We start from the raw sequence: 26,729 nt of genomic DNA, 5'->3' as shown, positions 1-26,729 counted from the left end.
CAGTGCGTTGACACAAATAATTCTATACAACTACTTCATCACTCTTGAATATAGATATTCTACTTTTTTAGTTTTTAGTTTTTTTGAAAAAAAAAACAAAAAAAAAACAACGAAACAAAACAAAAAAAGGGTTATAATACAACGTAATCACATATACCTCATATGTTCTATACACTTTTAATTACCACATCGGCGTGTCTATTATCAGCAGTGCTCTATAGACTATTCGTGGCCAGGTCATTGGAGCTTGAGCGCGTTAAGCAGCAATTAGATCATCATGTTAAGAGCACTGCCGAAGCTTCAGATGCCAAAGTGTTGCAATTGCAAAAAGAGTTGAAAGATTTGCAAAGTGAGTTGGAACTGACGCTAGGCAAATTGAAGAAGGAGAAAGTTGATTTGGAATCCAAGACGAGCGAATTGAGCCAAAAAGTGAAATCATTGGTTGATGAAGAGGCTAGCACACAAGGCGAGCACACCAAACTAATTAAACAAATCACTAGAAAAGAAGAAGAACTTTTGAATGTACGAGCAGACCTCAGAATAACACAGGAAAATGCGAGAAAACTTGAACAGGAGTACAAGTTCAAATTTAATACGCAAATGGAATCTTTTCTTGTTGAAAAAGATGCCAGGATTGCTGAATTGGAAGTGCAAGAAGCAGATTGGAAGTCACAAGTTACCAATTTGACTAAAGAGCTAGCTATAAATCAAAAGACTCTATACGATGCAAAAAGCAGCATAAAACGACTTGAACAAACCATACAAGAGGCTGAGAAAAATAAAGCAAAACTTGAACAAGAAAAAGGGTTCTATATTGCTGAAAATAATGAAAACATTTGTAAAATTGAACTGAAAACAAGAGAACTTGAAGAATTGAAACAAAATTACGAAAGTCTCCAGTCAGACTATGAGAAAGCAAGCAAGGATCTCCAGCACTCAGAGCAAGTTGTTATTGATACTGAGAAGATTGTTGAGGATTTGAAGGTTACGCAAACTCTGTTGAATACACAATTAACAAAGGAAAAAGAACAGCAAAAAGAACAGCAAAAAGAGCTACTTGAGCAGGTTAACGATTTAGAATCAAAAGTTAGGGAGAAAGATCAATTGGTTCAAGAGCTCGAAACTGAGCTTGCACCTTTAAAGGACTTTTATCGTCAATACACAGAGTACACTGATAGTCTCAAGAAATCTGATACAGAGTTTTCTGAATTGAGCACAACCAATGTATCTACACCCACACATTCCAGTATGTCAGATATCTCAGAGTTGCAAAAGTACATTGTGCACTTGAAGGAAGAAGTTAATAACTTGCAAGAGAACAGTACCAATGTTAACAAAAGTGGTGACAAGAACAGCAACCAAAACAATATACAAAATCCAAATCCAAGCATTAGCCAGTTGAAACGCCAAGTTGAGACATTGAATACAATCAAAGACAAGTTTGAAAAACATTCAGCAGAAGAAATTAGCAAAAACTTGACCTACTTAGTTGCGTTAAAGGAGTTTAAAAAAGTTTACGAGAGTAAAGGCAATAAAGATATTGACGGTTCCCAAGATGTTGTGCAGAATTTGGAAAAACTTATAGGATTAAATAATGAATCGATTGAATTCAATACAGAAGCGAGGGATGAACTAAAGGAATTAGACGAAAAATTGGATAGTATCGCTAGGAGTAATAGTGATAACGAGGGTGCAAGGGAAGATGAAAATGAATATGGGGATTCGGAAGAAACTTCACCACGGGTAGAAAGCAACAAGGAACAAGAGGGGCATGAATCACCTAAGCAAGATACTGTATTTGAAAAAAAGAAAATACCTGAAGAGAATGGAAGCAAATCAAACACATTAGCAAGTAAGTGGGCTAATGATGACATTGAAAAAGACATTGATAGTGAAGGAAAAGAGGAAGAGGATGAGATGGAGGAGGAGAAGAAAGAAGAGGAAGAGAAAGAAATTGAAGACGTGAAGGAAGATGAGATAGAAAAAGAAAAAGATGAGGAAGTGAAAGATATAGAAGACGTGAAAGAAGATGAGAAAGAGGAGGAAGTGAAAGAAAAAGAGGAAATTGAAGACGTGAAGGAAGATGAGAAAGAAGATGAGAAAGAAGAGGAAGTGAAAGAAAAAGAGGAAATTGAAGACGTGAAGGAAGATGAGACAGAAAAAGAAAAAGAAGAAAAACAAGATGAGAAAGAAGATGAGAAAGAAGAGGAAGTGAAAGAAATTGAAGACGTGAAGGAAGATGAGGAAGTGAAAGAAAAAGAAGAAAAACAAGATGAGAAAGAAGAGGAAGTGAAAGAAAAAGAAGACCTGAAAGAAGATGAAAAAGGAGATGAGAAAGAAGATAGAAACAATAACGTTCCTGAAGGAATGCAGGATTCAATATCAACAACTGAGACCAGTTTGAAAGGTGAGAAAACGTTGTCAGGTGATACTCAATCATCTAACACTAAAGCTGAGAACCTTTCCCATACTCAAGATGCTGAAGGAATAGAAAAGACTAATACTGAGCCAGAAGAGAATGCCAAAGCTGAATCTCACAGTAAACCTCTTGAACCTGAAACCCCTGCACTTCTGGCTGATGAGAAGCTCAACTTGAAGTATGATCTCGAGAAAGCATCGACTCAAAAAGTAGAACGCAAGAGTGAATCCTTCGACCCAGTAGATTCATCAGATACTGCAAAAGTTACGCCTGATGTTGAGTCTGCAGAGAGTGAAAAAAAGGAAACAATGGATAGTTTAGATTGCTCACCTGACTCTTTATCACCAGTGAAAAACGGAGATGACGATGCGAATAAGGAAGCTTTCACCATAGAAATTTCCAATCCCACAAAACAGCAGAGAGAATTAGAAGAAGAGAAAGAAGAGAAAGAAGAAGAGAAAGAAGAGAAAGAAGAAAAAGAAGAATTAGAAAAAGAGAAAGAAGAAGAAGAAGAAGAGAAAGAAGAAGAAGAAGAAGAGAAAGAAGAAGAAGAAGAGAAAGAAGAAGAAGAGAAAGAAGAAGAAGAAGAGAAAGAAGAAGAAGAAAAGAAAGATGATGATGATGATAAAGAAAACCCAAACACTAGTAGTATAAATTCAGAATCAGACAAACACGGCGAGATTAAAGACCCGACATTATCCAACAACATAGCTAATAAAATGGTTGCTGAGAGGCAGAGTAATAAGGCCATAATTGAGCATAATCAGCACGATCCATTGTCCAACCCCATGAGCGACCAGTCAATCAAGGATTTTGCGAGAAAAGCGTTTGGAGATGGTGGACAAATTAGTTGTCAAAAAGAGGAACATAAAGATGAAGCTAATGAAAAAAATGAAGTGGATAAAACAACCGAATCAAATGACGAACATCATCAAGGAGAAGAAGAAGAAAAAGCAGAGGAAGAAGCAGAAGGAAGCGACGAGGATCAGGAAAGTGAAAAAGGTGTAACTGATACACCACTTTCTTCTTCTTCTTCGAAACTCACCACACCCTCGTCTGCGTCGAAAAACTCCTCACCAAAGAAGAAGAAAAAAGGTAAGAATAAAAAGAAATCAAAAACTACATTTTGATTATCACGGCATTTCGATATAGTTTTATATCTTTTTATTTTTTAATTTTTTTAATTTTGCTCTTTTTCTGTAATGTAGTTGGTATTTCTCTCCTTTCTCTTTCTCTCACTTTTCTAGTTTCATATTTCTTTCTATGGAATTTAGGGAACCGCCCAACTGAAATGAGCAAGGGAGGAGGAAAACTGATAAGCAGCGTTGAGATACGTAGAGGCTAGGATTGAAGATAAGAGTTTTCTATTTTTTTGATAAACAGAAACTAAAAAAACAAAAAGGAGACAAAACAAAAATAAAATTTAAAACCAAAACCCAAGCTTTTTCCTTTTTTTTCTTCCAAAACTAAATTACAAAAAAAAAGAAGAAAACTACAGATGTGAATGATGTTGGTGGATATACGATGAAAAAGGAGGATTGACTCAAAGTTTGTAAGCTTTTATGATCTTATCAATCTTATGGTGTTGAGCAAATTTAAAAGATATATATATATATTTTTAATCTAATCTTATCTCTGAATAACAATAGGTGTAATCGAAAATTGAAATACAGAGAAATGAAGAAAAGAAGAAAAGAAGAAAAGAGGAAAAGAAGCACCAAGAGTCAAAGTGGTGGTGCACTTTGATTGTTTTCTGGAGAGAATAATGTGCGTGCAACTGTCGAGAAGAGAGAAGAGAGAGAGAGGAGACAAAAAAATCAACAACAACAACAACAACAACAACAACATAAATTCCACATCGAGACATTTGATTGCCATAAATAGCCATTGCAGATAGATGGTGGAAAAAGTTTAGTTGTAGTTTCTGTTGTTGTAGTTGTTGTAGTAGTTGTTCCTTACTGCATTATGAAAGTCGGCAAAAGCCTTGTAATAGATTTACCTCTCTAATCTCTTTCTCTTCTTCTTCTTCTACTACTTCTTCTTTTTTTAATTACGTTATGGCTTATTATCTATACTTTAAGCCATGCTCAGCAATAGCTACTGCCACCACTACCAGTAGCAAAAGGGAGACAGAAAGTAGGAAAAAAGAGAGGATGTTTTTGATTTTTATTTAACTTTTATTTTATTCAACCCCCCCTTCCCCCGAAAGTTAGTGAGGTGAGGATAAAGTTGTTTTAAGCAATGTGTTGCATAGCTCAACACAAGTTGGTTTGTAGGAACAGCAACTTATCAATTGTAACTTGGTGGTTGGAATTTTTATTTTTATTTTTAATTTTTTAATTTTTTATTTATTTTTTTGACGGTATCTCTGGCAACAATAAACAAAACAAAAATAGATAAAATTAAAGACAAGATTGACGTTTAAAGGCCAGAGCACTGTTCTCCATCACCCTGAAATTCTTTTTTTCTTCTGTTTTTTTACACTATAGGTAGATTTGAGATTTGCTTTTAAAGTGATGTGTGTAATTGAACTTATATTGTCATGTCTTGTAGTATAATTTGCTTAATCGTTTATTCTTGTAGTGCATCTACTTTTCAGAGTAAACTTCCATTACAAAAAACATAGAAATCAAGGGTGTTTACCAATTTGCTTGTTGGCACGTCTTTTGCTCTTCCTTCGGCCGAACCGCTGTGCAGCAGTTGTAGTGAATTGTTTGGATTAGCTTTCAACACACGCTGTGCGTTGGATAATTTCTTTTCTTCAAATTTTTTTTTTTTTTTGAAAATGTCAACAACAACAACAACCACAACAACAATTCTAAGGAGAAGTACCAGCACTGGCATCGGTGCAAGTGCAGTTATGAAACAAGAAATATATTTATAAGCCCTTTTTCTTTAGAAGACGATGTCTGGATCCATTTTTTTTTAATTTTTTCTTTTTTCCAACACTGAGGAATGTAAACGTGTTTTGGTTATTCCCTTTTTTTCTTTTTTTTTTCTTTTTTTTCTTTTCGTTTTCTTGACTACAGAAGGAGCAAGAGATGTAAGTTGGTGAAGGTTAGAAAAGGATAGAAAACATCGTCTCAGTTAATTAAAATTGCCGGTTTCACGATGTATGTTCTAATACAGCAAGTGCCAATGTGTGTAAGTTGTGTTGAGAGGTGCAAAATTTTTTTTAAATATTTGGTTGATGATTCATCTCGTGCTTAAAGAAAGAATACTTAGAAACTAAACTTGGGCTATTTCGTTCTTCATTTGTTGGAATTTCAGTGCTTGAAAAATAGGTTGTAAACTCTTCTTACCCTTTATTCCCCTTCATTCCCCTCCGTTCCTGTCTTATTCTCTTCTTTCCCATCCTGCTATTATAGCGCTTGGTTACATCATACACCTCTTGTTCTGTACCTCTTGCATCCTTCTGCCCCTCTCCTCCTCATCCTTCTCTTCCTCATCTTCCTCCGCTTCTTCTTCTTCTTCTTGTTTTAGTTCCTTAGATACCGATTTAGGGATCTCGCATTAACACTATTTTTTTAAAAATAAATAAATAAATGTATATACATGTATATGTATATGTATATGTATATGTATATGTATATATATATATACATATACACAATTTTTATTTATTCTCTCTGTTTATTCTAAAACCCGTCGGCTCCAGTTTTGTGATAGCAAGTTGAAACAATACACTAACCAACAACTATTGGGATCTAATATTCGGTCAGAAAACGCCCCATACTTCCAATTCATTCTTCCACAACCAATGAAGAATAATTACAATTAGAGAGAGGGAGAGTGAGTGCAGGAGACAAGGAAATCAAGATAAAGGACGAGAGTATCATGACAACAATATGATCATGCCATATTCCATATTCCATATTCTTATTGTCCAAACCTTTTATCTCTCTCTCTCTCTCTCTTTCTCTGCCTCTATTCTTCTTGCCTATTTTCTCTCTCTTTTTCCTTTTTCCTTCTTCTTTATTCTTTTTGCTTAAACTTGAAATTCGAGCTGTAGCCTCTATAAATCCACTCCCAATCTGTTAGATATAAAAGAGAGAGAGGGAGAAAGAAAATAAAATAAAATAAAATAAAATTATAAAAAGACTTGCTTCGAGGAAACAATAGAAATTGTGCGAAGCAGAGTGAGAGAAAAATAAATAAAATAAAAATAAATAAATAAAATTAGATATATTATTTCTTGCAACAACATTGTGTACGTTAAAGGTACAAACATACATACAAATATAAACTGCCTATATCTGGTACTCGTAGATACTCATATATATATATATACATATATGAATGAATGTATGTATGTTTGTGACTACATACATTTATTTACAACCAAATATTGTATCAAACAGTGTATTATTGGCAGCCAAAGGCAACTACAAATCCTTCCATCCTCACTTTGTTTTTTTTTTTTTCATTGCTGCCTGTTCTTTATCCTTCAACATTTTTATCATCCACCATATTGACCTCCATCTCCGCCCAGGCTTCAATCATCATTACCAAAAGTGCATCCCATATTTCCCTCCACCTTCAACACCCACCTTCGCTATATATTTTTTTCAAGAGATCGGGAACCATCCGTTTCCACCTTCTTCTTCTTCTTCTTCTTCTTTGTTCTTGTCCTCACCCCGTTTGTGTGAGAAGTTCATACCAATCGCTATTCACAATTTAGTACATGCATTTGACCATTTCAATCAATCATTAAACACATACCTGATTCCATTCTGTTTCATATTATTCTGTTTGAAACATAAACCACCAAGTAGATACTACCAAAAAAATAAAAACAACAACAATAAAACAAAGATAAGGTAACGAAACATAAACGACAAATGACTAACGTACTAGCCAGAGCTGCTAATTTCCGCAAAAAATCACTGCATAATGCCACTGACAAAGAAATACCAGCTCCAGTATCATCACCATCTTTACCTTCATCATCATCTTCACCATCACCATCACCATCACCATCACCATCACCATCACCATCACCGTTAGTTTCCTCAACTACAAACACTATAGATGCTGCTAATCACAATTTAAACCCAACTAAACAAACTTATAATAATCACCATAATAATGACAATTATAATAATGACAATAATAATAATAATAATATTAATAATAATAATAACGAAAACGATCGTAATAATAATAATAATAATAATAATAGTGCTAACCAAACTATAGTTCAACTACAAAATGGGAAAAATATAAAAAACAGTTGTTTTTTCGCACCACCAACACCACTAGCAGAACTACCAAAGGAAGAACAACAACAACCACCACAACAACAACCACAACAACAGAAACCAAAGCTGCCCAAACCGTTACCACGCGCAGTGTCCAACTTTGCCAATAGCCCATCACACCCACCATTAACACCACCTACTCCATTGGGGTCGTCTCGTCTTCCCCGGTCGAGCTCCTCACCAACGTCACTCGCTTCACACTCACCAATGAGAACAAGCTCTTCATTTGTATCAAATGCAAATGCAAACTTATTCTCATCATCATCCTTCTCCCCATCTTCCAGCAAAACCACTACCACTACCACAAACCCAAACCCAAATACAAATACAAATACAAAACCAGGAACAAAAACAGGAACAGGACCAGGAACAACAAACAATGACCAATTAATCAAGACATTACTTAAAAGGTACAAGAAATTGGAGCTCGCACTAAATAAGTTTAATTCTAAAAAGTACAATCACCATAGCAATAGTTCCAGCAGTAGCAATGGAAGTGGGACAGTTCTTAAAGGAAACTTATTGCGAACGTCACTTATTCCATTTTTAAGAACCGCTAGTCAGCTAGACCAATGTTTTTCCAAAGACTCAAAAATATATCAAAGTCTAACAAGTGTCATATTGGAGATTTTGATCAAATGGTGGAGGGCCCTCATAGGAAATTTGTTGTATACATCGCATGGATCACTACCATCAGCCAACTCAAGGGAAAGTTTGGCGCCTGCATCTTCATCGTCATCGTCGTCTTTGCCATCTTCCTCAACAGTACCAACAGGAGCTACTGCGTCTGCATATGCACCAGCATTTAACACTAGTTCCACCACCAACACCAACACCAACACCACCAGCACCAGCACCAGCACCACCACTTCACCATCTTTAAAACCACCAGCGACACTAGAGCTGATATGTTATTCCACCATTCCTGTGTCCGACCGCAATGCATACCTCGAGTGTATCTCTCGCATAATAGCTCGCGACGATTGGAGCCATTTCGATGACCAAAAGACTTTTCGTGATTTGTTAACCACAACTTTGGACTATTGCATTGATAAATTGACCACACTAAAGACAGTAACAGGATCAATGGCAGCATTTATTGGAAAGGTATTTGCATATAGCTTTTTCAATATCCCAAACGTATCTAATGCTTTGCTTTTTCTATTGAATGTCAAACAAGTGACTTTTGAATCTTGCCTCAAGTCCATGCCTGCAAACACCAAAAATAACTTGCATCTACACCAAACATTTCCACAACACTTGCACCATCTCATCAACTACAAAGGACTTTGTCATTTGAAATCTCGAGCACAGAAACGGTATATGAACTGTATGCCTCCACCAAAACACCCGGTGTCTGGTATAAAGAATCCTAACGGGGAATGGGTGCGTAGATGGTGTGGTTCTGACTCAAATGTTTTTAATTCATTCCTTCGTCATTACATAAACATTGTCCTGAAATCATTACTAAAGTCAGATGATGCTTGTGAGCTCCTTGTACTTGCCAACTGTCCCGGTTTCACCATTATCTTAAGCCACATTTATCAAATATTCCAAGTTTCAGTCAACCGCATTAGCACCGAGGGAAGTTTACAAAACGGGAAAGCTTCGTTACCACTAAAAAACAAATTGTCAAATATGTCAAACGATAAATCGCTTCCTCCACTTCCACCACCTACATTCAATATAAATATGAAGCAAAGTGATATGTATTACAGTTCCATCATCAAAATCTTCAAGACTGTAAGGGATATAGCACATTGCGCAACTGCAATGTCGAATGACAAGTCGATCGATAGCATTAGCGCCAGTCTTATCAAATTAATCAATTCGTGCTTCAAGTCGATTGCCAAGGAGACTTCAATTTATGAATCCAACAAGATTGGCTTGATCTTGGGCGTGGTCAATGAGTTTGTCAACTATGTTGAAAACAACTCGACTGAAGTATCCTATTTGGTTGACTGGGAGTTTTGGTTAAATTGCAACTACATGATTCTATGTCATTCAGACCATATACAAAGTTTGTTGAAATCGTTTGCATTTTTGTTCAACACTTGGGATATGATACCCGATGCATTGAGCAGTAGTGTTCGAAACGGAAGTCAAACTGAGGTAAAAACGCATGAGGATCTCTTATGGATCAAAAATCTCAATGAGTCATTTAAGGTGAATTTTGTCAATTATCTCATTAGCGAAGAGTGCTTCCAAATGTTTTTCACACATTGGAACCCACTCGTTAGATCTTACTACATTAAGTTGCTTGTGTGGAGAGTTGTTGGCATCAACAACTACCAATCTTCGTCATCGATAAATGTCACTAGAAAACTCCAATCCCACCTCACCCAGTCATATGAGATACTTCTGAACTTTACTATGGTCAACAATGGTATTGTTAAACTTGACTATACACCCGATAGTCCGCTTGTGAATCGAAAGCTTGGAATCTTGCCCATTGGAAAAGACGACTATTTGATTGATAGCCCTTCAGAAGTATATTTACTGGCCACAACCCTCAAGTCGTCCGAGTTGCGTAAAACACATCCGTTTGAGATATTTGATGAAGCTGTGTACACATGTTCAACAGTTCCATCAGCAGCCAGCGAAGCTTCATCAAATTCAAATTCACTCAAATTGAATACTAAATCGTTATCAAAATCAAAATCGAAATTGAGATTGAAAACCAAGTCCAGCTCTAGTACCAATTTGGAATCCAATTCTAGCACAACTGGTAATAAGTCTAACTCATTAGTGTCGTCTCTCGGAAGACTTTTGAGACTCTTATCGGATGAAGAAACGCCTGAGGATAATGATCACACGGAAGATGAGCATGATTATCAAGATAATGGATATGGTGCCCACAATGCCCAAGTTGGAAATGTGGGCAATGGTGATGGCCATGGTGATAGAAGCAGTGGAAGTGAAGGCGATACTGATAATAAGATATTAAAGCGGAATGGCGCATCATTCTCATCCATATCTACTTTGTCGCAATCCATTAGATCAAGGTCATCATCACCAAGCATATTGTCGTTAGCCTCTGCACCAACTTCATTCACCGAGTCCTCTTCAGTCAAATCTGATTGCGAATCAATTTTAACTATTGATACTTTGCAGATGCAGAAGGGTGGGAAAACTAACCTGAATGATCAACAATCATACAACATCCAACCCCCTGAACTATCAAAAATACCACCCGAAATAATCAGGCCCATGTTCAAGTTTGATATTGTTGTATGTCATGATACAATGAATCAAAAATATCAGATGATTCATTCCAGAAACTCAGCTGTGAGTCGAGGACAATTTTTGAACCACCACAACCAGAAGCACAAGCATCACCAAAACCAGCATCAAAAACAACACCGCACCAACTCTCCTCCATGTTCGCCATGTTTGCCATCACCTCCATCACCAACTACAGCAGGAGCCACAGGAGCCACGGGAGAAGCAGCGATAGGAGCGACACCTTCTCTTCCCCATAAAAGTATTGTTCCATCGACTTTTTATTTTCCTCAATATCCACAACTTCCATATATCTCAATTTTCATCAATTCAGATATGTACAACAGCAAGTTTTACCTAAATGAAGAAAACGATGGAATTTTTTTGGAAAAAATCAATTCAAACAGAACAACTTCTTCAGAGTCGCTGTTGTCGTTAACCCGATCTACATCGGCCTCATTGTGTACTCGAATGGACTCTGTCACAAGATCAAAATCCACTTTAAGGTCCAGTGCGAATGCAGTGACGACTTTAAATGATATCAAGAACCCTCATCATCACCAATCTAGTTCACCCTTGCAAGTATCTCTTTTCCCACAACCTCAACCGCTTGTTAAGATGATCAACCTTGGTAAATCTATCAATGAACTCAACATAGCAATTGAAGAGTTTCGTGACTACCTAAATGATAGAATTGAAACTGACTGTATAAATGATCGAAGGGAGCAAATAACGTCATTGAGTAGCAACGATATTGTTGGGGCGGCACAGGATTCGGATGAGATGAATGAATATACATACTTTAAAAGAATCATTCCATTCCTCAGTGTCGACTCTAGTAATGAAATGAGATTGTTGAACGCAAGTTAGAAAATGATTGATGAATTTTTTGTTTACATATCACGCATTATTATTTATTACGCATAAAAATATAGAATCAAAGATACAGATAAAGTGTAAATTTCCTACCCTCCTTCACCCTATCCTCCCTCTCTCCACCAATTTTCCCTCTTCTTTTCTTCTTTTCTTCTTTTCCTCTTTTAGCTACTCTACTCTAACTGAATATATTCTGCTCTTTTCTAGTCTAGTCTATTCTATTCTGGTGAGCAACTTATTTTAGAACTCATCTCTGTCCTTCAATTTTGATTCTTGGCTCAGATTTGATTTTACTCGAATAATCCACCTCACTATTCTTGAATCCTCTTCCTTTATTTCCTTCACTTCTTCTATGGTTTATCCACAAAATTCCATACCCAGTAACAACAGACACTAGCAACATTATGGCAAAAAACACTGCTGTTCCCAAAATGTAAAAAGTGTAGTAGTATTTCACAAGGTAGTACCTAAATCCAGTCCATTTAATTTCAAACCATGCATGGGAAACGTAATCTTCAATTATGTAACCACCGCTATTTTCTCCTTGACTGTCCATCTCAATTCTAAAATCATCAAACAGAAAAGTTTCTCCATTGCGAGGAAGATGCTTGTTATGTGCTAGTTGAGAACCTTTAATTTCAAAAACATCAAGCTCAATGCTTCTTGATTGAGCATAGTCCACCACATTTGGGGAGACCCAATATCTTAAATTATACGGCACAAGTTTATTTTTCAGCTGGTATATTTGTAAAGGGTCGCAATTGAGGATGAATGAACCCTGTGTAAATTGATCAAAAACCGAGTTTTGAATATTATAGTGTATTTTATTGATTAGTTGACGGGAAGGATATGTAGATGTAGGTAAATGTGAAGAAGAATGTTGATATGGTGGTTGCATAGGTGAACTGCTCATGTAATGTGGCATTTGACCATATGCGGGGTTATTATTGGTTGGGCAAATAATGTTCAATCGTACTTTGAAAATGTATGGAGAATTTTCATCGAAATTGTAATTTCGAAAATGCGGGGATATGAGGTTTGATAGATATGTTTTTGGCTTCAATATTTTGACGTTAGCATCATCATGACTAAGAGTCTGAGTTTCACCTTCTACTTTAGTCTCATTATTTTCTTGATATACAGGTACAGATCCCCAACTTCCCCAATCTTCTGTGTTCTGCAAACTTTGCCAATTTTGACTATTTACTCCTGATTCTGTGAAGTTTAATGGGATAACAGGCGAGTTGGCCAAAGGAATTAACGTTACATAATATTGATGGTACGTAATCAATGCCAACGGCAATAATACAAAGATTGAACTTGTGACTGTGGTAGTCAAATACAACCATGTTCTTGTGATTGCTAAGGGGATCACGAGACCGAATATTCGGATATAACTTCTGATCTCTGTGGATTTATAAAGCATGTAAATTATTAACAGTAGTAAAAGCAACTTGGAAACTCAAACTTTTGGAAAAGTAATGGAAAGACGCGGTAGCGGCGGGGGAAGAAAGAGGAAGATGGAGAAATGAGTGACAGAAGAAAGCAATGTTTGTAAAAAACTTATGGATAATGAATAAAAGCTGGATTGGGCATTGAGTTAAGTTAAGTCAAGTCAAGTCAAGTCCAGTTAAGTTAAGTTAAGTTAAGTTAAGTTCAAGTAAAAACATGTGATAGATTTGCAAATCAGGACTTTTGCGTGGTGGGGGAGAAAAAGACAGTTAGAAATAGAAATAGGTGAGATATATTTTGAGCGCGTGGCTAGAATTTATCACACGAGAGTGGGAAGAACAAAGAGGCAGAGATAGAAGGAAAGTGAGAGATAGAAAACAAAAAAACAGTGTGTAAGAATGCACGTGTATGAGAGTACTGGTCAAGGCTGTGCTTCAAAAGATAAGGACAATAAATATAATTTTACTGTCCCAGAAAAGGATGCCATATCACAATATAAAATCACTCAAGTTAATAGTAGCAGTTTGTAAATATTGAAAAACAAAAGCCAGTAACATATTGAATTGAGTACTATGTGGTTCAATTACAAAATCAATAGCCAAAAAACTAAACGTAAATTTATATATATATATATATATCTATATATATGAATTAATAAATAAATGAATAAAAGTAAATAATAATGCAGCACCTTCTTACCAACTAAAAAAAATTCAAAAACAAAAAAAAAATACAAAATACTCTCAGGTAAACAAAGCTGTTGATCAAGTTTTCAACAGTCTTCTAATTCTCTCCTCTCCTCGCTCTTCTCTTTTATCGTTTTTATCTCGCTTCCAAAATAATGCAAAAAAAAAACAAAAAATCTTTCAAAATGTAGATACAATGAACTAAAACTCATACTTCTACTGGTTTCAAACTTCTCCATTTCTTTCTCTCTCTCTCTCTTTCTCCGCATCAGTTGTCTTTGTCTGTTGCGTCATTTTGCCTCTAATTTTAATGGGTAGTGTGACCACGGTGATACTTCAACCCATTGAGATTCTTGTATCTCTTTCCACATACTTCACATCTATAAGGTTTATCCTTCTCTAATGCTGAGTTATCCAAGTATGGCAGATTTGAATCAGGATCAATTATGCTGATGGTACCATCTGGGTTTTCTCTCAAAGATTGACCTTGATGTCCATGCGACCTATGATATTTCAAACCATTTTGGTTCTTGTAAGTCTTATCACATCCAATAACGGGACACTTGAAAGGTTTATTTTCTTCATTTTCCATCACGTACAAGTGGCGCGCTGGATCATCTATGTAGATATCATCATCGTCGTTTTGCATTGGTGTGTCGTCATTGGATGAAAGAGGTGACTGGTGTGTTCCAAATTGATTGTTTAAAAACTGCGAGTTGGCACCTCCGCGAGCATGTTGCAGCATCAGCAGCACCAGCAGGAGCAGTTGCTGGTTTGCATTTGCCAGTTGAGGGTGTTGATGCTGATGCTGATGCTGATGTTGATTTTGCAATTGCTGCAGCAGCTGCAGCTGCAGAGGATTGTGATGGTTTTGATTTTGGTTTGGGTGTTGTGAATGCTGAGCTTGTTGGTGGTTGTTAAAGTGGTAGTTTCCGCCATCATAGTTCTTTCGATCAGTATGGTGATTATTCAAAAACACATCGGTTGTGGATACAGTTTCCATGACGTTATGTATGTTATTGTAATTATTTCGATTCCTATTGTTATTCAACAAGTGTTGATTGGAGTCAAGTGGAGGTGACGCCAGGATATGAGCCTCCTCATAATGTCTCAATAAATCATGCAATGTTGGAAGCAATTCGCCACAACAATTGTAATCTTTACAGTAATCTGCTTCCAAATCAGGCAAATACGATGTTTGTTGTTGAGGCGACAAACTTGGGTGTAAAGCGGTTCTAAAGGAGCCTCGTCTTGGATTGATCAAGTTTTGATTACCATGCAGCACCTGTTGCAGCAGCAGCAGCAGATGCAGATGCAAATTACTACTATTATGGACTGAATGGTTGTGCAGCTGTTGGTGACTATTGCTATGCAGTTGTGGGTTTAGGTGAGGGCTCAAAAAGTTTGTTGTGATGCCGCCACTGCCACCGACACCTGTTGCTACACCTATATTGGCTGACATGACTTCGTCTTTTAACCAGGATCCAATAGTAACTGAACCCCACGAAATACCACCCATACCTTGAGAATGAGCAACTGATTCTCTTCTGAATCGCGAGTTGTTGAAAATAGATGGGCGATGGTTGAATGTGATATCTATTGGTTGCGGCTGGTCTATACTCATGCTATCGCTACTGGAATGAAAGTGTTGGCTTGATGAGGAAGTTGATTGTGAGGAGTTTGAGTTTGAGTTTGAATTTGAGTTTGAAAGTGAGTTTGAGTTTGTAGTTGAGTTTGATACCGAATTCAGGGAAAGCGGGTGTTGGTCTTGTATTGTTGGTTGTAAAGGTAGGTTCATAGCTGCCGTAGCGGCCAGTGTAGATGAGGAACTACTGTTATTTTCAAATATCTTGGTGTTAAACATGTGAAGTGGTTCTTGACAGAGTAGAATATGCCTTGCTTATATATTTATATGTATATGTATTTGTATTTGAAATAATGTATTGTGGAGATATCGAAACCGATGAAACGATGAAAATGTTGCACTCCTTCTTTTTTTTTTTTTTTTTGGTAATGTGATATGACGGGATATAAGAAATAAGGGAGTGGGTTGAGGGGGGAAAAGAAAGGGGCGGTAAGGATTGGATGTGATGTGGGGATAGGAGGGGGTGTTATTCTTATTGTCTGGTTCTTGTTCTTGTTCTTGTTCTTGTTCCTGTCTTTGCTGTTGTTGTTGCTATTGCTATTGCGGTTGCAGTTACAGTTGCAGTTGCAGTTGCTGGTTCCAAGTATAGCTTCAATCTAATAGGGTGTATATCTAATACGCCTTCTATTTACTTTATCACTTGCCTTTTGCTTCGCAGGGATATTTGTGGTTTGTGCGAGCTTATAGTCTATTTACTATACTTCTTTTCAAAAGTAGGAGTAGGAATAGAAGGAGTGATAGGAGGAGGGAGGAGGTAGGGGGTTAGAGAAGGTGGGGTTAGTGGGTTTCAACTGTTGTTAGATGATATTGTTGATGTTCTATTATGCCTATTTTTTATTTATTTCAAAGATCACACTAGTCAAACGGAGTAAATTAGGGCTCAATTTTTGTGCCAATATAGCCAGGGTGAAATATAATCTGGGTGGGAAATTCAATTATTATTTGGAAAGGAAATTTGAAATTTGTCTAAGTGCGACACAAATGCACTGGTAGCGGGGGCTAAAGGAGCGCAGTAGTATTAGCAGTAGTAGTAGTAGTAGTAGCTTATACTGGTAACAATAGGATTAAGTAATGTATGTAGAGTATGTGTATACGTAAGTAGGGTTATATATAATATTAGCTACAAATAAATTTGGGAAAAAAATGGAAAGTAATAATAATAGTAATAATAATAATAATAACGAAGAAGAGGAAGAGGAAGAGGAAGAGGAACCGCTGTTGTTGTAGTTGGTGTAATGGAATGTCGTACCAATACAGTATCCACTTGTACTACTATGGTATTGCATTGGATACTAGAGTATTGTTGTTCGCTCTTTGTTTGTGCAATGGAAATGTGCAATGTGATATACAACAAATTGGCCAGATTGAACAGTGTGCAATTTCTAGAAACAAAAAGTCACCAAACGCATACCGACAAACGTTGTTACCCTTCTTTCTTTACGTTTATAATATTATAATTTAATTGGCCGTTGTTAAAAGTTAGGACGACTTTGGTGAGAGAAGATTTCCGTAAGGTCTTTTAAGAACAGGGACCACAGAGAGAGAGAATATGCTGGTATCTGAATATTCACTAGAAATGTTTTGTAGTGCAAAAAAAAAAGGCAACAAAAATGATTGGACAGGTGCAGATTTACAACAATATATGCAAAGAGACCAAGATAGACAAAAGAGAAAGAGCGGTGGCAAAACCTTTATATTAACCGGTGACTGGGTTTAACTAGAATAAGACAATGTACACTTTAGATGTATATTACATACAATGCAATGGATATGTATAGGTAGAAATATAGGTACACGGGTATTTGAGTATATGTAGTGTAGTGTAGTGTGGTGATGGCGATGGTAATGTTGATGACCAATGACACCCTTTGTATCTTGCCACCTAAGCAGCATAAACATCTATTGTTTCTCTATAGTGCAACAGGAACTGCAACAAGAACAGCAACTAGAAGAAGAAGAAGAAGAAGAGCAGGAGCAGGAGCAGGAACCGGTGCCATTGCTAGTAGTAGTTCACATAGCTTAGTAAGATTCTAGGGTAGTGTGACTTGATCCAATTTTCAATTTTTCTGCCATCAATTATTTAGGCAAACAAACACAAACAAACACAAACAAACACAGATTAAGCAGAATTACAGACACAAAACCAACAAATATTAAGAGTGTCTGAGCCAAAAGACTAATGGGATAATAAGATGTCGTCAATCTGGTGGCATATGGCAGGTAGTGTACTTTTTCCACAACTGGTCTTTTCTATTACTATTTAAATTTATTTTATTTTATTTTTTATTTTGTATTTTATTTTTTATTTTCCCTTTAATTTCTTTTTATGCGTTCAGTAATTACAATTACAATATACAAAACTATATACTGGAACTCATATTTAAATACAAATATCCGAATACATGTTGGCTATATATTATATCACTTGCAATATAAGAAATAGTATGGATACTATTTAGGGGTAGTGTACTTTGCCACGATGCCCTGTCTCTCTATCTACTTGCAAGTTCTATGTATATTATATATGTTTATTCTATAATTTATTTTATAATTAATTTTAGATTTTTGATTAGTTTCGTCGGTTTATTGTCAGGGTCATATTTTGTGTAACGTTAACCAAAAATGCCATCCAAGAAGACCAGATTACGGGATGTACTCAAGCGATTGCTGGTAAGAGAGAGCTTAAAAAACATACCGTTTTCTATTGCACATACCGATATCCATACACATACACACAAACACATACACACAAACACAAAACAAAGAAAAGACCAAGACCACATGGCATTTCGTCTTGGACGATTCCCTTTTTGATCAAAAGGCAGCAGAACATTTAGCATATACAATAAACGGTTTTCTCGTTTTGGGAGAGAGAGGCAAGTCTACTATACTTCTTTCATGTCAAGACCAAACCCACATAAAGAAACCAATGTTGTCCGAGTAAAACGTAGGAAGGATGGGTAGGCGGTGCGGGAGGGGGGAGGGGCGGCAGAGGAAAGAAAGAAGGGAACAATCAAAGTGTAATTCTCATTATACTATTCTAGAAGCACATCATCCTACAATGAAACTACAAACTACCTTCTACCTACCCCCCCTGCAATGCTCTGCTCTCTCTTTCTCTCCCTCTCTCTTTTTTTTTGTTTTGGATACATGGTAGACAATTTCAGTCTTGGTTGCTCTCAAGTTGGAGCAGTTGTGCTTTTTTGAGATCTAGAAAACAATAAGGGCATCATAGATGTCTGTCAATTTCTTGGTTTCGCGATTGCTTTCTTTGCATGCTTGCATGTTTGCACGTTTGCTTGCTTGCATGGCGTATCTGTATATTGTGATTCCAAAATTAGTTGTCTCAAATTGTTAGCACCTGATCTTTTTCCGCTGTAACTTATCCAACAAGCAGTTTCATCAAGTAAGTAGTCGAAAGCACCAAGAAGTAATAGCGAGGATTTGGAACAGGAAAGAAAGAGAGTAAGTAAGGAATGGAGGGGAAGGGAGGAGAGGAGAGGAGAGGATATGGGAGGAAAGAAGAAAGAGGATAGAAACATCATCCCACATCATTACGTCAAAGTTCAATCACCAAGTAGACTTTGTAGTATGGACTGCATCAGCGTATCATCTGTCTCTCTCTCTCTCTCTCTCTCTCTCTCTCTCTCTCTCTCTCTACCTTCAGTATAACATAATCGGGACAACAAGTCAACCAAAACTGGTGTCTTCTTTATCTTTGTTTTCCTTCTTCAGACAAATAACATACACGACACGTGACTTTCACAATTATTTTTCTTCATATCTATACATATATATACATATATATATATTTGAATATATATTTTATCAACATGGCAGAGACATTATACGAACAGCAATGTTTATTCTTTGCACAATATATATATATATATGTATTTAAAAAATATCAAAGTGTACGGTAATGTTTGGAATCTTGATGGCTCTATTGGTCCTATTGGTCCTTTAGTGATATTTGTAGAGTTCATAAAACGTGTGCCGAACCGGTGATTGTGACAGTTGCTCCGCAAGTCTCTTAAATTTCATCTTGCTCTACACCTACTTTTACAAAGCAACACGCACATCCGGCGTCCAAAAGTTGGCAAACGAGTGCAGATTTTCAACAAAAACTGTGCCACAAATGAGTTTTTATACCGCAAGAAAAATGAAGATGGACGACACCTTCTTTAAGTAACAATAAGCTGCTCACTTTAGCTTAGCGTTCTATAGTGTAGAAAAATAATTCCGCCTTTGTAACAAACGTACAACCCAAATAACCAAGTAACCAACCAACCAACCAACCAACCAACCAACCAACCAACTAAACAACCACTACGAGCATTCATCTTCTATACTCTTATCGCATTTGTGTATGTCTAGAGATTTGTTGCTGAGGAATTCCAAACGGTTGCGAAGTTCTAGATAAAAAGAGAGATGTTCAGTCTAAGCAACTCATTTTCTTCTTGTTCTTGCTCTTGTTCTATTTTTTATTTTTTTCAATCCTTTGATTCAGGCGGCAAGCAAGGCTCATAACATGTAGTGCTTACTGTTTACTAGCGGACGGAGGCGGTGGTGGTTTGGGGTGATATTGCTGCAGTTGCTACTACTGCTACTACTGCTGCTGCTGCTTCTGCTGCTTCTGATGATGTTGCAGTTTCATCTGACAATCAACAAAGAGATTTAGTATTGGTCAAGTAGAAGGTAGGCCAAATAATACAGAATGAAATGTTTTTTGTGGGTAGCTTATAAAGACACACTACTTACTAGTATATATTGATAGAACATATGTATGGACATGTTTGCAAGATTTTCTCCCACAGACTGGTAAAAGATCTTTATTGTATCTTTGTACAATTCCCAAGAACAGAACCAAACAAAATCCTAAGAACCCCCTAAAAAAAAAAATAATAACAATGATCTTTAAACGACTTGTAAAGTTTAGGAACAAATCCTTAACCACAAAACTGAAAGTGTGTTTAGACTAGCAGAAACATCATTATATTCATCATTAAAGACAAACCACTAGATTACTTCCACATACACACACACACACACACACACAATATACCGCTAAGAACCCTCTATGACACCAAAAGAATTTGGTCTAAAATAGTCTGGCCATTGCATACTTTTGCATTTTGTTTCTTATTTTGTTTCTTATTTTGTTTTTCTTTCCTTTGTGAATAAACTCAATCCTACAACCCGCCCGAGTCTTGTCGGTTATTATATATCTATATCTATATATACACACACACCTATATATATTTATATTAACTTTGTAACGTCTCATTTTTTTATTTCAAAGACATACTCTTTCAAAGTGTTGTGTTCTTAACATATATACTGCGCTACCTTTCTCTTTAGATTTTGTATTTGGGATAATATTGTACCACTTATTGCGTTTAGAAAAGGCAAACATTTAATATCTTATACTTGAACTCTCGTAGGCAGGTCTTGTATTATTATTATTATTATTACCAACGAGTTCCAAGGTCCTCTATCTTTCACCTATACGCAACATCTTTGTATTTGAAAAAACAAATGAAAAGAAAAGCCTTTTAAGAAGTGTGTACATCCCTACTACATTTATTATATAGAAGATGTAAGCACTTGTGCACAGCTTTATTTCAACGCATGCTTGCAATAATTGAATGAGTAAAAATGTCGGGCATAAAAATATAAGTTGGACTTTTGTATATATAAATATTTTTTTTACAAGAACATGCAATGGAGTCTCTCCCGGCCCACTCTTCTGTTATATCTTTATTTTATTTTATTTACTTATTTATTTTATTTGGTTGAGTTCCCACACGTTGATATTTAGAAATTTAATGGCACATATTCCCAACGATTCCTGTGCAAATAGTGTTTTTGAAATTAGGGTTGGCTCAGTGCAGTACAGAGACGAAGACGGTTGCAGGTCGTTTGCATTAAAGACCTGTATGTTGTTTAATGCTTTCTATACTCTATATTCTATTCTCTAACTTTTTTGTTTGAATGTTCTCATTTAGAGGGGATAAAAGAAGGATGAATAGAAGTGGGGGAGGGGGGAGGGGAGAGAAGGAAGGACTAAAGACGAGAGAAGGACCTTGCTAATCTACAACAAGTTATAACCGTTGTGAGTAAAGAAAAAATAAAAAAAGAACCAACAAAAAAAAGAAAACTCGTTCAAGGCAAGTGTTGAGACGGGTCTTGATTCTATAAATCTATCGTGTGACTTTTGAATTATAGCAATATGCAATACAATAGACATTTTAGATTCATTCAACATGAAAATTGTTAAATAAACAATAGCTATAGTTATTCAATTTTTCTAATTTAAACTATACAAGCACAGAAAGATGTGAATGAGTTAGCGAGTGATCAAATACCTCTTTTTGGTACCTGTTCTTCTTCACATTTCAATGTGTTTGCGACAATAAACAGTTCCATTTACGATATTTTTCCTTCTACTGTATACCATATCACATGCCAAAAAAAAAACAAACTTTCCACATCTGTCGCTATGTACACGAGACACAAACCCAAATACACCAAACACCAACACAAACACAAACACAAATACACCAAATACACCAAACACACCAAACAGAAAAAAACAGAAAAATAAATTATAAAAAGAAAAGAGAATAATATATACACAGACACAAATATTTTCATGATAAACACTAGCACATGAATTTTTGTGTTTCTTCAACAATTTTAAAACTCACTTCAATTTCTCAAAGTCACCGATTTTTGAAAAGATAAGCGTTTACTAGCATTTACCACTTTTCACAAGATTGATAAAGTTATATTAATCAGTGTTAACCAAAAAAAAAAATTCAAATAAACCACATTTTCTTTATCTTATATCAACCACCTTTCCATTTTTTTTTTTTTTTTTCTATCCACCTTCGTCATGGAGATTATTCCTTCCCAAAAATCGTCTTCTCGATCGAGGTCCAGGTCACGGACTAGAAATTCAACTGCGAATTCGCGATCAACCTCTGCCACAAGGAGACCGAGCTTGTCATCAACAACACGCCGCTCATTATCTAGCTCCTCTCTAGACAGGCTTACCCTCACCTCCACAAAGATCGATGCTGATCGGAGCATCCCTTCAATAGATGCTATCTTGGACAATACCTTGCCCGCAGAGTTTTTTAAACAGGATATAATAGCACTCACAAAAGCGTTGAAGATTAGCAAATGGCACAAGAAGAGTCTTGTCACACTGAACTTGAGCATAAACAGAATTTCAGGTGCGTTGACCAATTCGATATACAAGATTGAATACAATGATGATCGTCAAGATGTTCACTTACCTGCATTATTGCTTAGGGTGTATGGGAAAAATGTCGACGAGTTAATCGACCGTGACTCCGAGTTGCAAACATTGATCAAGTTATCGCAAAAGAGGATTGGTCCTCGACTCTTGGGAATATTCACCAACGGTAGATTTGAGCAATTCTTGGAGGGATACATAACATTGAATAAGGAGCAGATTAGAGATGAAGTCATTAGTCAGATGTTTGGAAGAAGAATGAAGGATTTGCATTATAAGATTGAATTGAACACCGAAGACTACCTGCAACATTTACCAACATGCTGGCGGTTGATTGAGAAATGGTTGCGCATCTTTGAGGAAGAATATTTACCTGGGTATGAGTCTGCCGGTGTAGATATCAAAGATGTGTTTATGATGAGCATGGACGAGTTTAAGGATTTGGTATTTGATTACAAGTACTGGTTATTTAGCAAATACGAAAAAGATGGATTTAGTTCAAATTACAAGTTCTGTCATAATGATACACAATATGGTAATCTACTCCTTCACGAGTCCTTTAAACCAGAAGATATAATCGTTGACACACCAACTTCGTCTTCGGCAAACCTTAGTGAAGTTGCACTCAAGTCTACGACAAATAAGAAAGATTCCAATCTAGTTGTCATTGATTTCGAATATTCTGGACCCAATTTCCCAGCATTTGACGTTGTAAACCACTTTAGTGAATGGATGGCTGATTATCACGATCCTGAGAAATCATACTACATTGACGAGCACAGGTACCCAACAAAATTGGAGCAATTGAACTTGATTAAATCCTATATTGAGTATGATTTCCAATTCCCTTCATCCAATTTGAAAACATCAAAGTCAGCAATGGACTTGTTGAATGATGACTCTAAGCCTCAAGCGATAAGTTTGCTTCGTCATGAAATTGAAAAATTGTTTAATGAGTGTGTTTACTGGAGAGCCACGGTACAGATATATTGGTGTTTATGGGGCTTGATCCAAAATGGACCATTGAAACCTAAACCGGATGCGCAAGCGCAAGTTGGCGAAAAAGGTGTTGATAGTACTTATAACATTACGCTTGATGTTGACAAGCTCAACTTAGAGGGCGAAGTAAACAAGGACGGCAGTGGCGATGACGCAGTAGTAGCCATAGAAGAAGCCATCACATCGAGTGACGATGATTTCGACTACTTGAAATATTCCAACCAAAAGGCAGGACTAATTTTGGGTGATCTCTTGCAATTTGGACTTCTCAAAGGAGAACAGGTGGAACCAAAGTACAAAGACCTTATCAAGTATCTCAGTGTCGAAACATTCGACATGTGAGGAATTAAGCTATTTATTGTTCACTTTGCATGGATTGCATGAATGAATTGTCGTAGACCAATACATATTACACCCATAGTCATATTTGCAAACAAACATACATATATATAGGTATATACCTATATCTACTCTTTTATATAATTCTATACAATCCTTTTAAAAAAAAATATAAAAAATAAAAAAATATAGAAATATAAATATTTATTGCAAAAACTGAAAAATAAATAAAAAAATAAGTATAAATTATTGAACGCCGCACGAAAAAATTATAACCCACTTATCTCTAATTATTTTCCACCACCAATTCCATCATTTGTTCCACCATTGACGTTTTCGCAACCCTTGAACTCGTCCAAACTAAAGAAGAAGTGAACGAAATTAACCAAAAAAAAGAAACAAAGAAAAACAAAATTAACGAAAAGAAAACCTTTTTTCTTTTTCTTCTACTTTTTATCTCACATCGAAATCACAATGCTTTCTTTTAGGACCCAGGGCTATAATGGGTACGGCATACAGTATTCACCATACTTTGATAACAAACTTGCCGTGGCGACTGCGGCCAATTATGGCCTTGTTGGAAATGGGAAACTTTTTATTCTCGACATTGAGCCACTGGGGCGTGTTCGAGAGCAAATGTCATGGGAGACACAGGATGGGCTATTTGACTTGGCTTGGAGTGAAATCCATGAAAACCAATGTGTGGTTGCGAGTGGAGATGGTCTGATTAAATTGTTTGACACCACAGTGGCACAGTTTCCTATTATGCAATGGCGGGAGCATCAACGAGAAGTATTTCTGGTCAATTGGAATTTGGTCGACAAGACAAACTTTGTTACTGGTTCCTGGGATGGGACCATCAAGATTTGGTCACATCAGAGGCAAGAGTCAATGCTCACCTTGGACCCTCTGTCTCATGACTTCACCACCAAAACAGCACCAATACATGCTACTGCTAGAGGAAATATAAGCACTGTTCCACTTCTGCATCATCCTAACCATCAGAAACAGCCGTCGGATACTTCACACTGCATTTACTCTGCACAATTCTCACCTCATTCGCCTAGTATGCTAATATCATGCAATGGCTCATCGCAAGTGCACATTTGGGATATTCGTACACCACACCCATTACAACTTTCATTTATTTCTCATAATGGAATGGAGACGCTTAGTGTTGACTGGAACAAGTACAAGTCAACTGTTGTGGCTTCTGCTGGAACAGACAAGAGTGTACGTATATGGGATCTTCGTATGATTAGTAATATCGATCAACCATCGGCACAATCACCCATGCCGGCATCACACCATCGAGGTCCGACCCCATTGAACGAATTTATCGGTCACGAATTTGCAGTTCGCAGAGTCCAATGGTCACCACACGATAGCCGTGAGTTGATGAGTACATCATATGATATGACTGCTAGAATATGGAGAGACGAAAGTGACGAAAGGGCAAGATTTTTGAATACAAAAGTAGGTGGCGCTAGAGGTATAATGGGAAGACATAGAGAGTTTGTTATTGGATGCGATTATAGTTTATGGGGTGAGCCAGGATGGTGTGCTACTACCGGATGGGATGAGATGGTTTACATATGGGATTCAAAGCGTCTTTAGAGCAAGGGAATGAGAGAGAAGAGAAGAGAAGAGAACAGAAGAGAACAGAAGAGAAGAGAAGAGAAGAGAAGAGAAGAGAGCAAGAAATAGATGTTGAATATGAAACTTGATGGTGGAAGGAAACTAGAGATACTTTTTTTTTTTAACTTTCACTAAATAAAGCCAAAACTTGAGCAAGCCAAAATTTAATAGAACAAATAATTTTTAGTCTACATGATTTTTTATTAGTTTTGTTTTCTTACGGCATTAGACGTATATGCTACTTAGTTCCCTCTCGTTCCTTCTAGTATTTGTTTTTTCTTTTTTAAAATTTTTAATTTTAAACATGTCAATTTGACAACCTACATCATTGAAGGAAGCCTTCCATGGGAAATGATTAAGCAATAGAAGGCTATGGTGAAACATTTCGGAGTTTCCATTTTATTTTATTTTATTTCTTTTTTAATTTTTCATAGAGTAATCTGAACATTCAGTTTACTGTTTTCGTATAAGCAAAGATAAAAAGCTGTTGGAAAATCATCGATATTCAGAATACGAATCAGGTAAAAGAAGGAACAAAAAAAATAAAATAAAATAAACAAAGCAAAACAAAGCAAAAGAAAGGGAAGGAAGTAAATAAATGATTGGCAACCGTTCAAATCATTCTCCACATTAGGTAAAAAGTCAAAGAATTGAAACAATGAAAACAACATGAAGAATATGTAATAAACTATACTCATCAGCATAGAATATTATAAAGCACGTGGAAAAGATCTTAGACTCTAAGTAGCCATATTAGGGCATAATCTCATAAGCCATAGAATCTTTTTTTTTTATTTTTTCCTTCAAAGAAATGACGCACTAAGGGAATGGCCAAAGGTTTGGTTTCCCTTCTAGGTCAATGAATAAATAACACAAAGTGCAGAACAATTATAAACAACTTCCTAATTAGGAATAGAGATTGATTCGC

The 26,729-nt window shown here is 36.4% G+C and overlaps 6 protein-coding genes across 6 annotated transcripts; 4 read left to right on the top strand and 2 right to left on the bottom strand. All coding sequences in view use genetic code 12, as the record gives it.

Annotated features, from left to right (window-relative positions):
• Nucleotides 1–162: 162 nt before the first annotated feature.
• PVL30_003725 (uncharacterized protein) lies at nucleotides 163–3,549 on the top strand (the record flags this gene model as incomplete). The annotated part of the gene is made up of 1 exon (XM_001526281.1): nucleotides 163–3,549. One exon carries the CDS (start codon nucleotides 163–165, stop codon nucleotides 3,547–3,549), a length of 3,387 nt encoding a protein of 1,128 aa, XP_001526331.2.
• Nucleotides 3,550–7,260: 3,711 nt separating this feature from the next.
• On the top strand, nucleotides 7,261–11,772 carry PVL30_003724 (uncharacterized protein; the record flags this gene model as incomplete). Its single annotated transcript, XM_001526279.1, has 1 exon — nucleotides 7,261–11,772. One exon carries the CDS (start codon nucleotides 7,261–7,263, stop codon nucleotides 11,770–11,772), a length of 4,512 nt encoding a protein of 1,503 aa, XP_001526329.2.
• A 253-nt stretch (nucleotides 11,773–12,025) lies between these two features.
• Nucleotides 12,026–13,204, bottom strand: PVL30_003723 (uncharacterized protein; the record flags this gene model as incomplete). The annotated part of the gene is made up of 1 exon (XM_001526278.1): nucleotides 12,026–13,204. One exon carries the CDS (start codon nucleotides 13,202–13,204, stop codon nucleotides 12,026–12,028), a length of 1,179 nt encoding a protein of 392 aa, XP_001526328.2.
• A 1,019-nt stretch (nucleotides 13,205–14,223) lies between these two features.
• SFP1 (transcription factor) lies at nucleotides 14,224–15,780 on the bottom strand (the record flags this gene model as incomplete). Its single annotated transcript, XM_001526277.1, has 1 exon — nucleotides 14,224–15,780. The coding sequence occupies one exon, from the start codon at nucleotides 15,778–15,780 to the stop codon at nucleotides 14,224–14,226; it is 1,557 nt and encodes a 518-aa protein (XP_001526327.2).
• A 6,679-nt stretch (nucleotides 15,781–22,459) lies between these two features.
• Nucleotides 22,460–24,166, top strand: PVL30_003721 (uncharacterized protein; the record flags this gene model as incomplete). Its single annotated transcript, XM_001526276.1, has 1 exon — nucleotides 22,460–24,166. One exon carries the CDS (start codon nucleotides 22,460–22,462, stop codon nucleotides 24,164–24,166), a length of 1,707 nt encoding a protein of 568 aa, XP_001526326.2.
• A 471-nt stretch (nucleotides 24,167–24,637) lies between these two features.
• Nucleotides 24,638–25,780, top strand: PEX7 (peroxisomal targeting signal 2 receptor; the record flags this gene model as incomplete). Its single annotated transcript, XM_001526275.1, has 1 exon — nucleotides 24,638–25,780. The coding sequence occupies one exon, from the start codon at nucleotides 24,638–24,640 to the stop codon at nucleotides 25,778–25,780; it is 1,143 nt and encodes a 380-aa protein (XP_001526325.2).
• Between the last annotated feature and the right edge of the window lie 949 nt (nucleotides 25,781–26,729).

This window comes from Lodderomyces elongisporus, chromosome 4, assembly GCF_030384665.1.
Source record: "Lodderomyces elongisporus chromosome 4, complete sequence".
Classification (NCBI taxonomy): domain Eukaryota; kingdom Fungi; phylum Ascomycota; class Pichiomycetes; order Serinales; family Debaryomycetaceae; genus Lodderomyces; species Lodderomyces elongisporus.
This window is presented reverse-complemented; position numbering and strand designations above follow the sequence as displayed.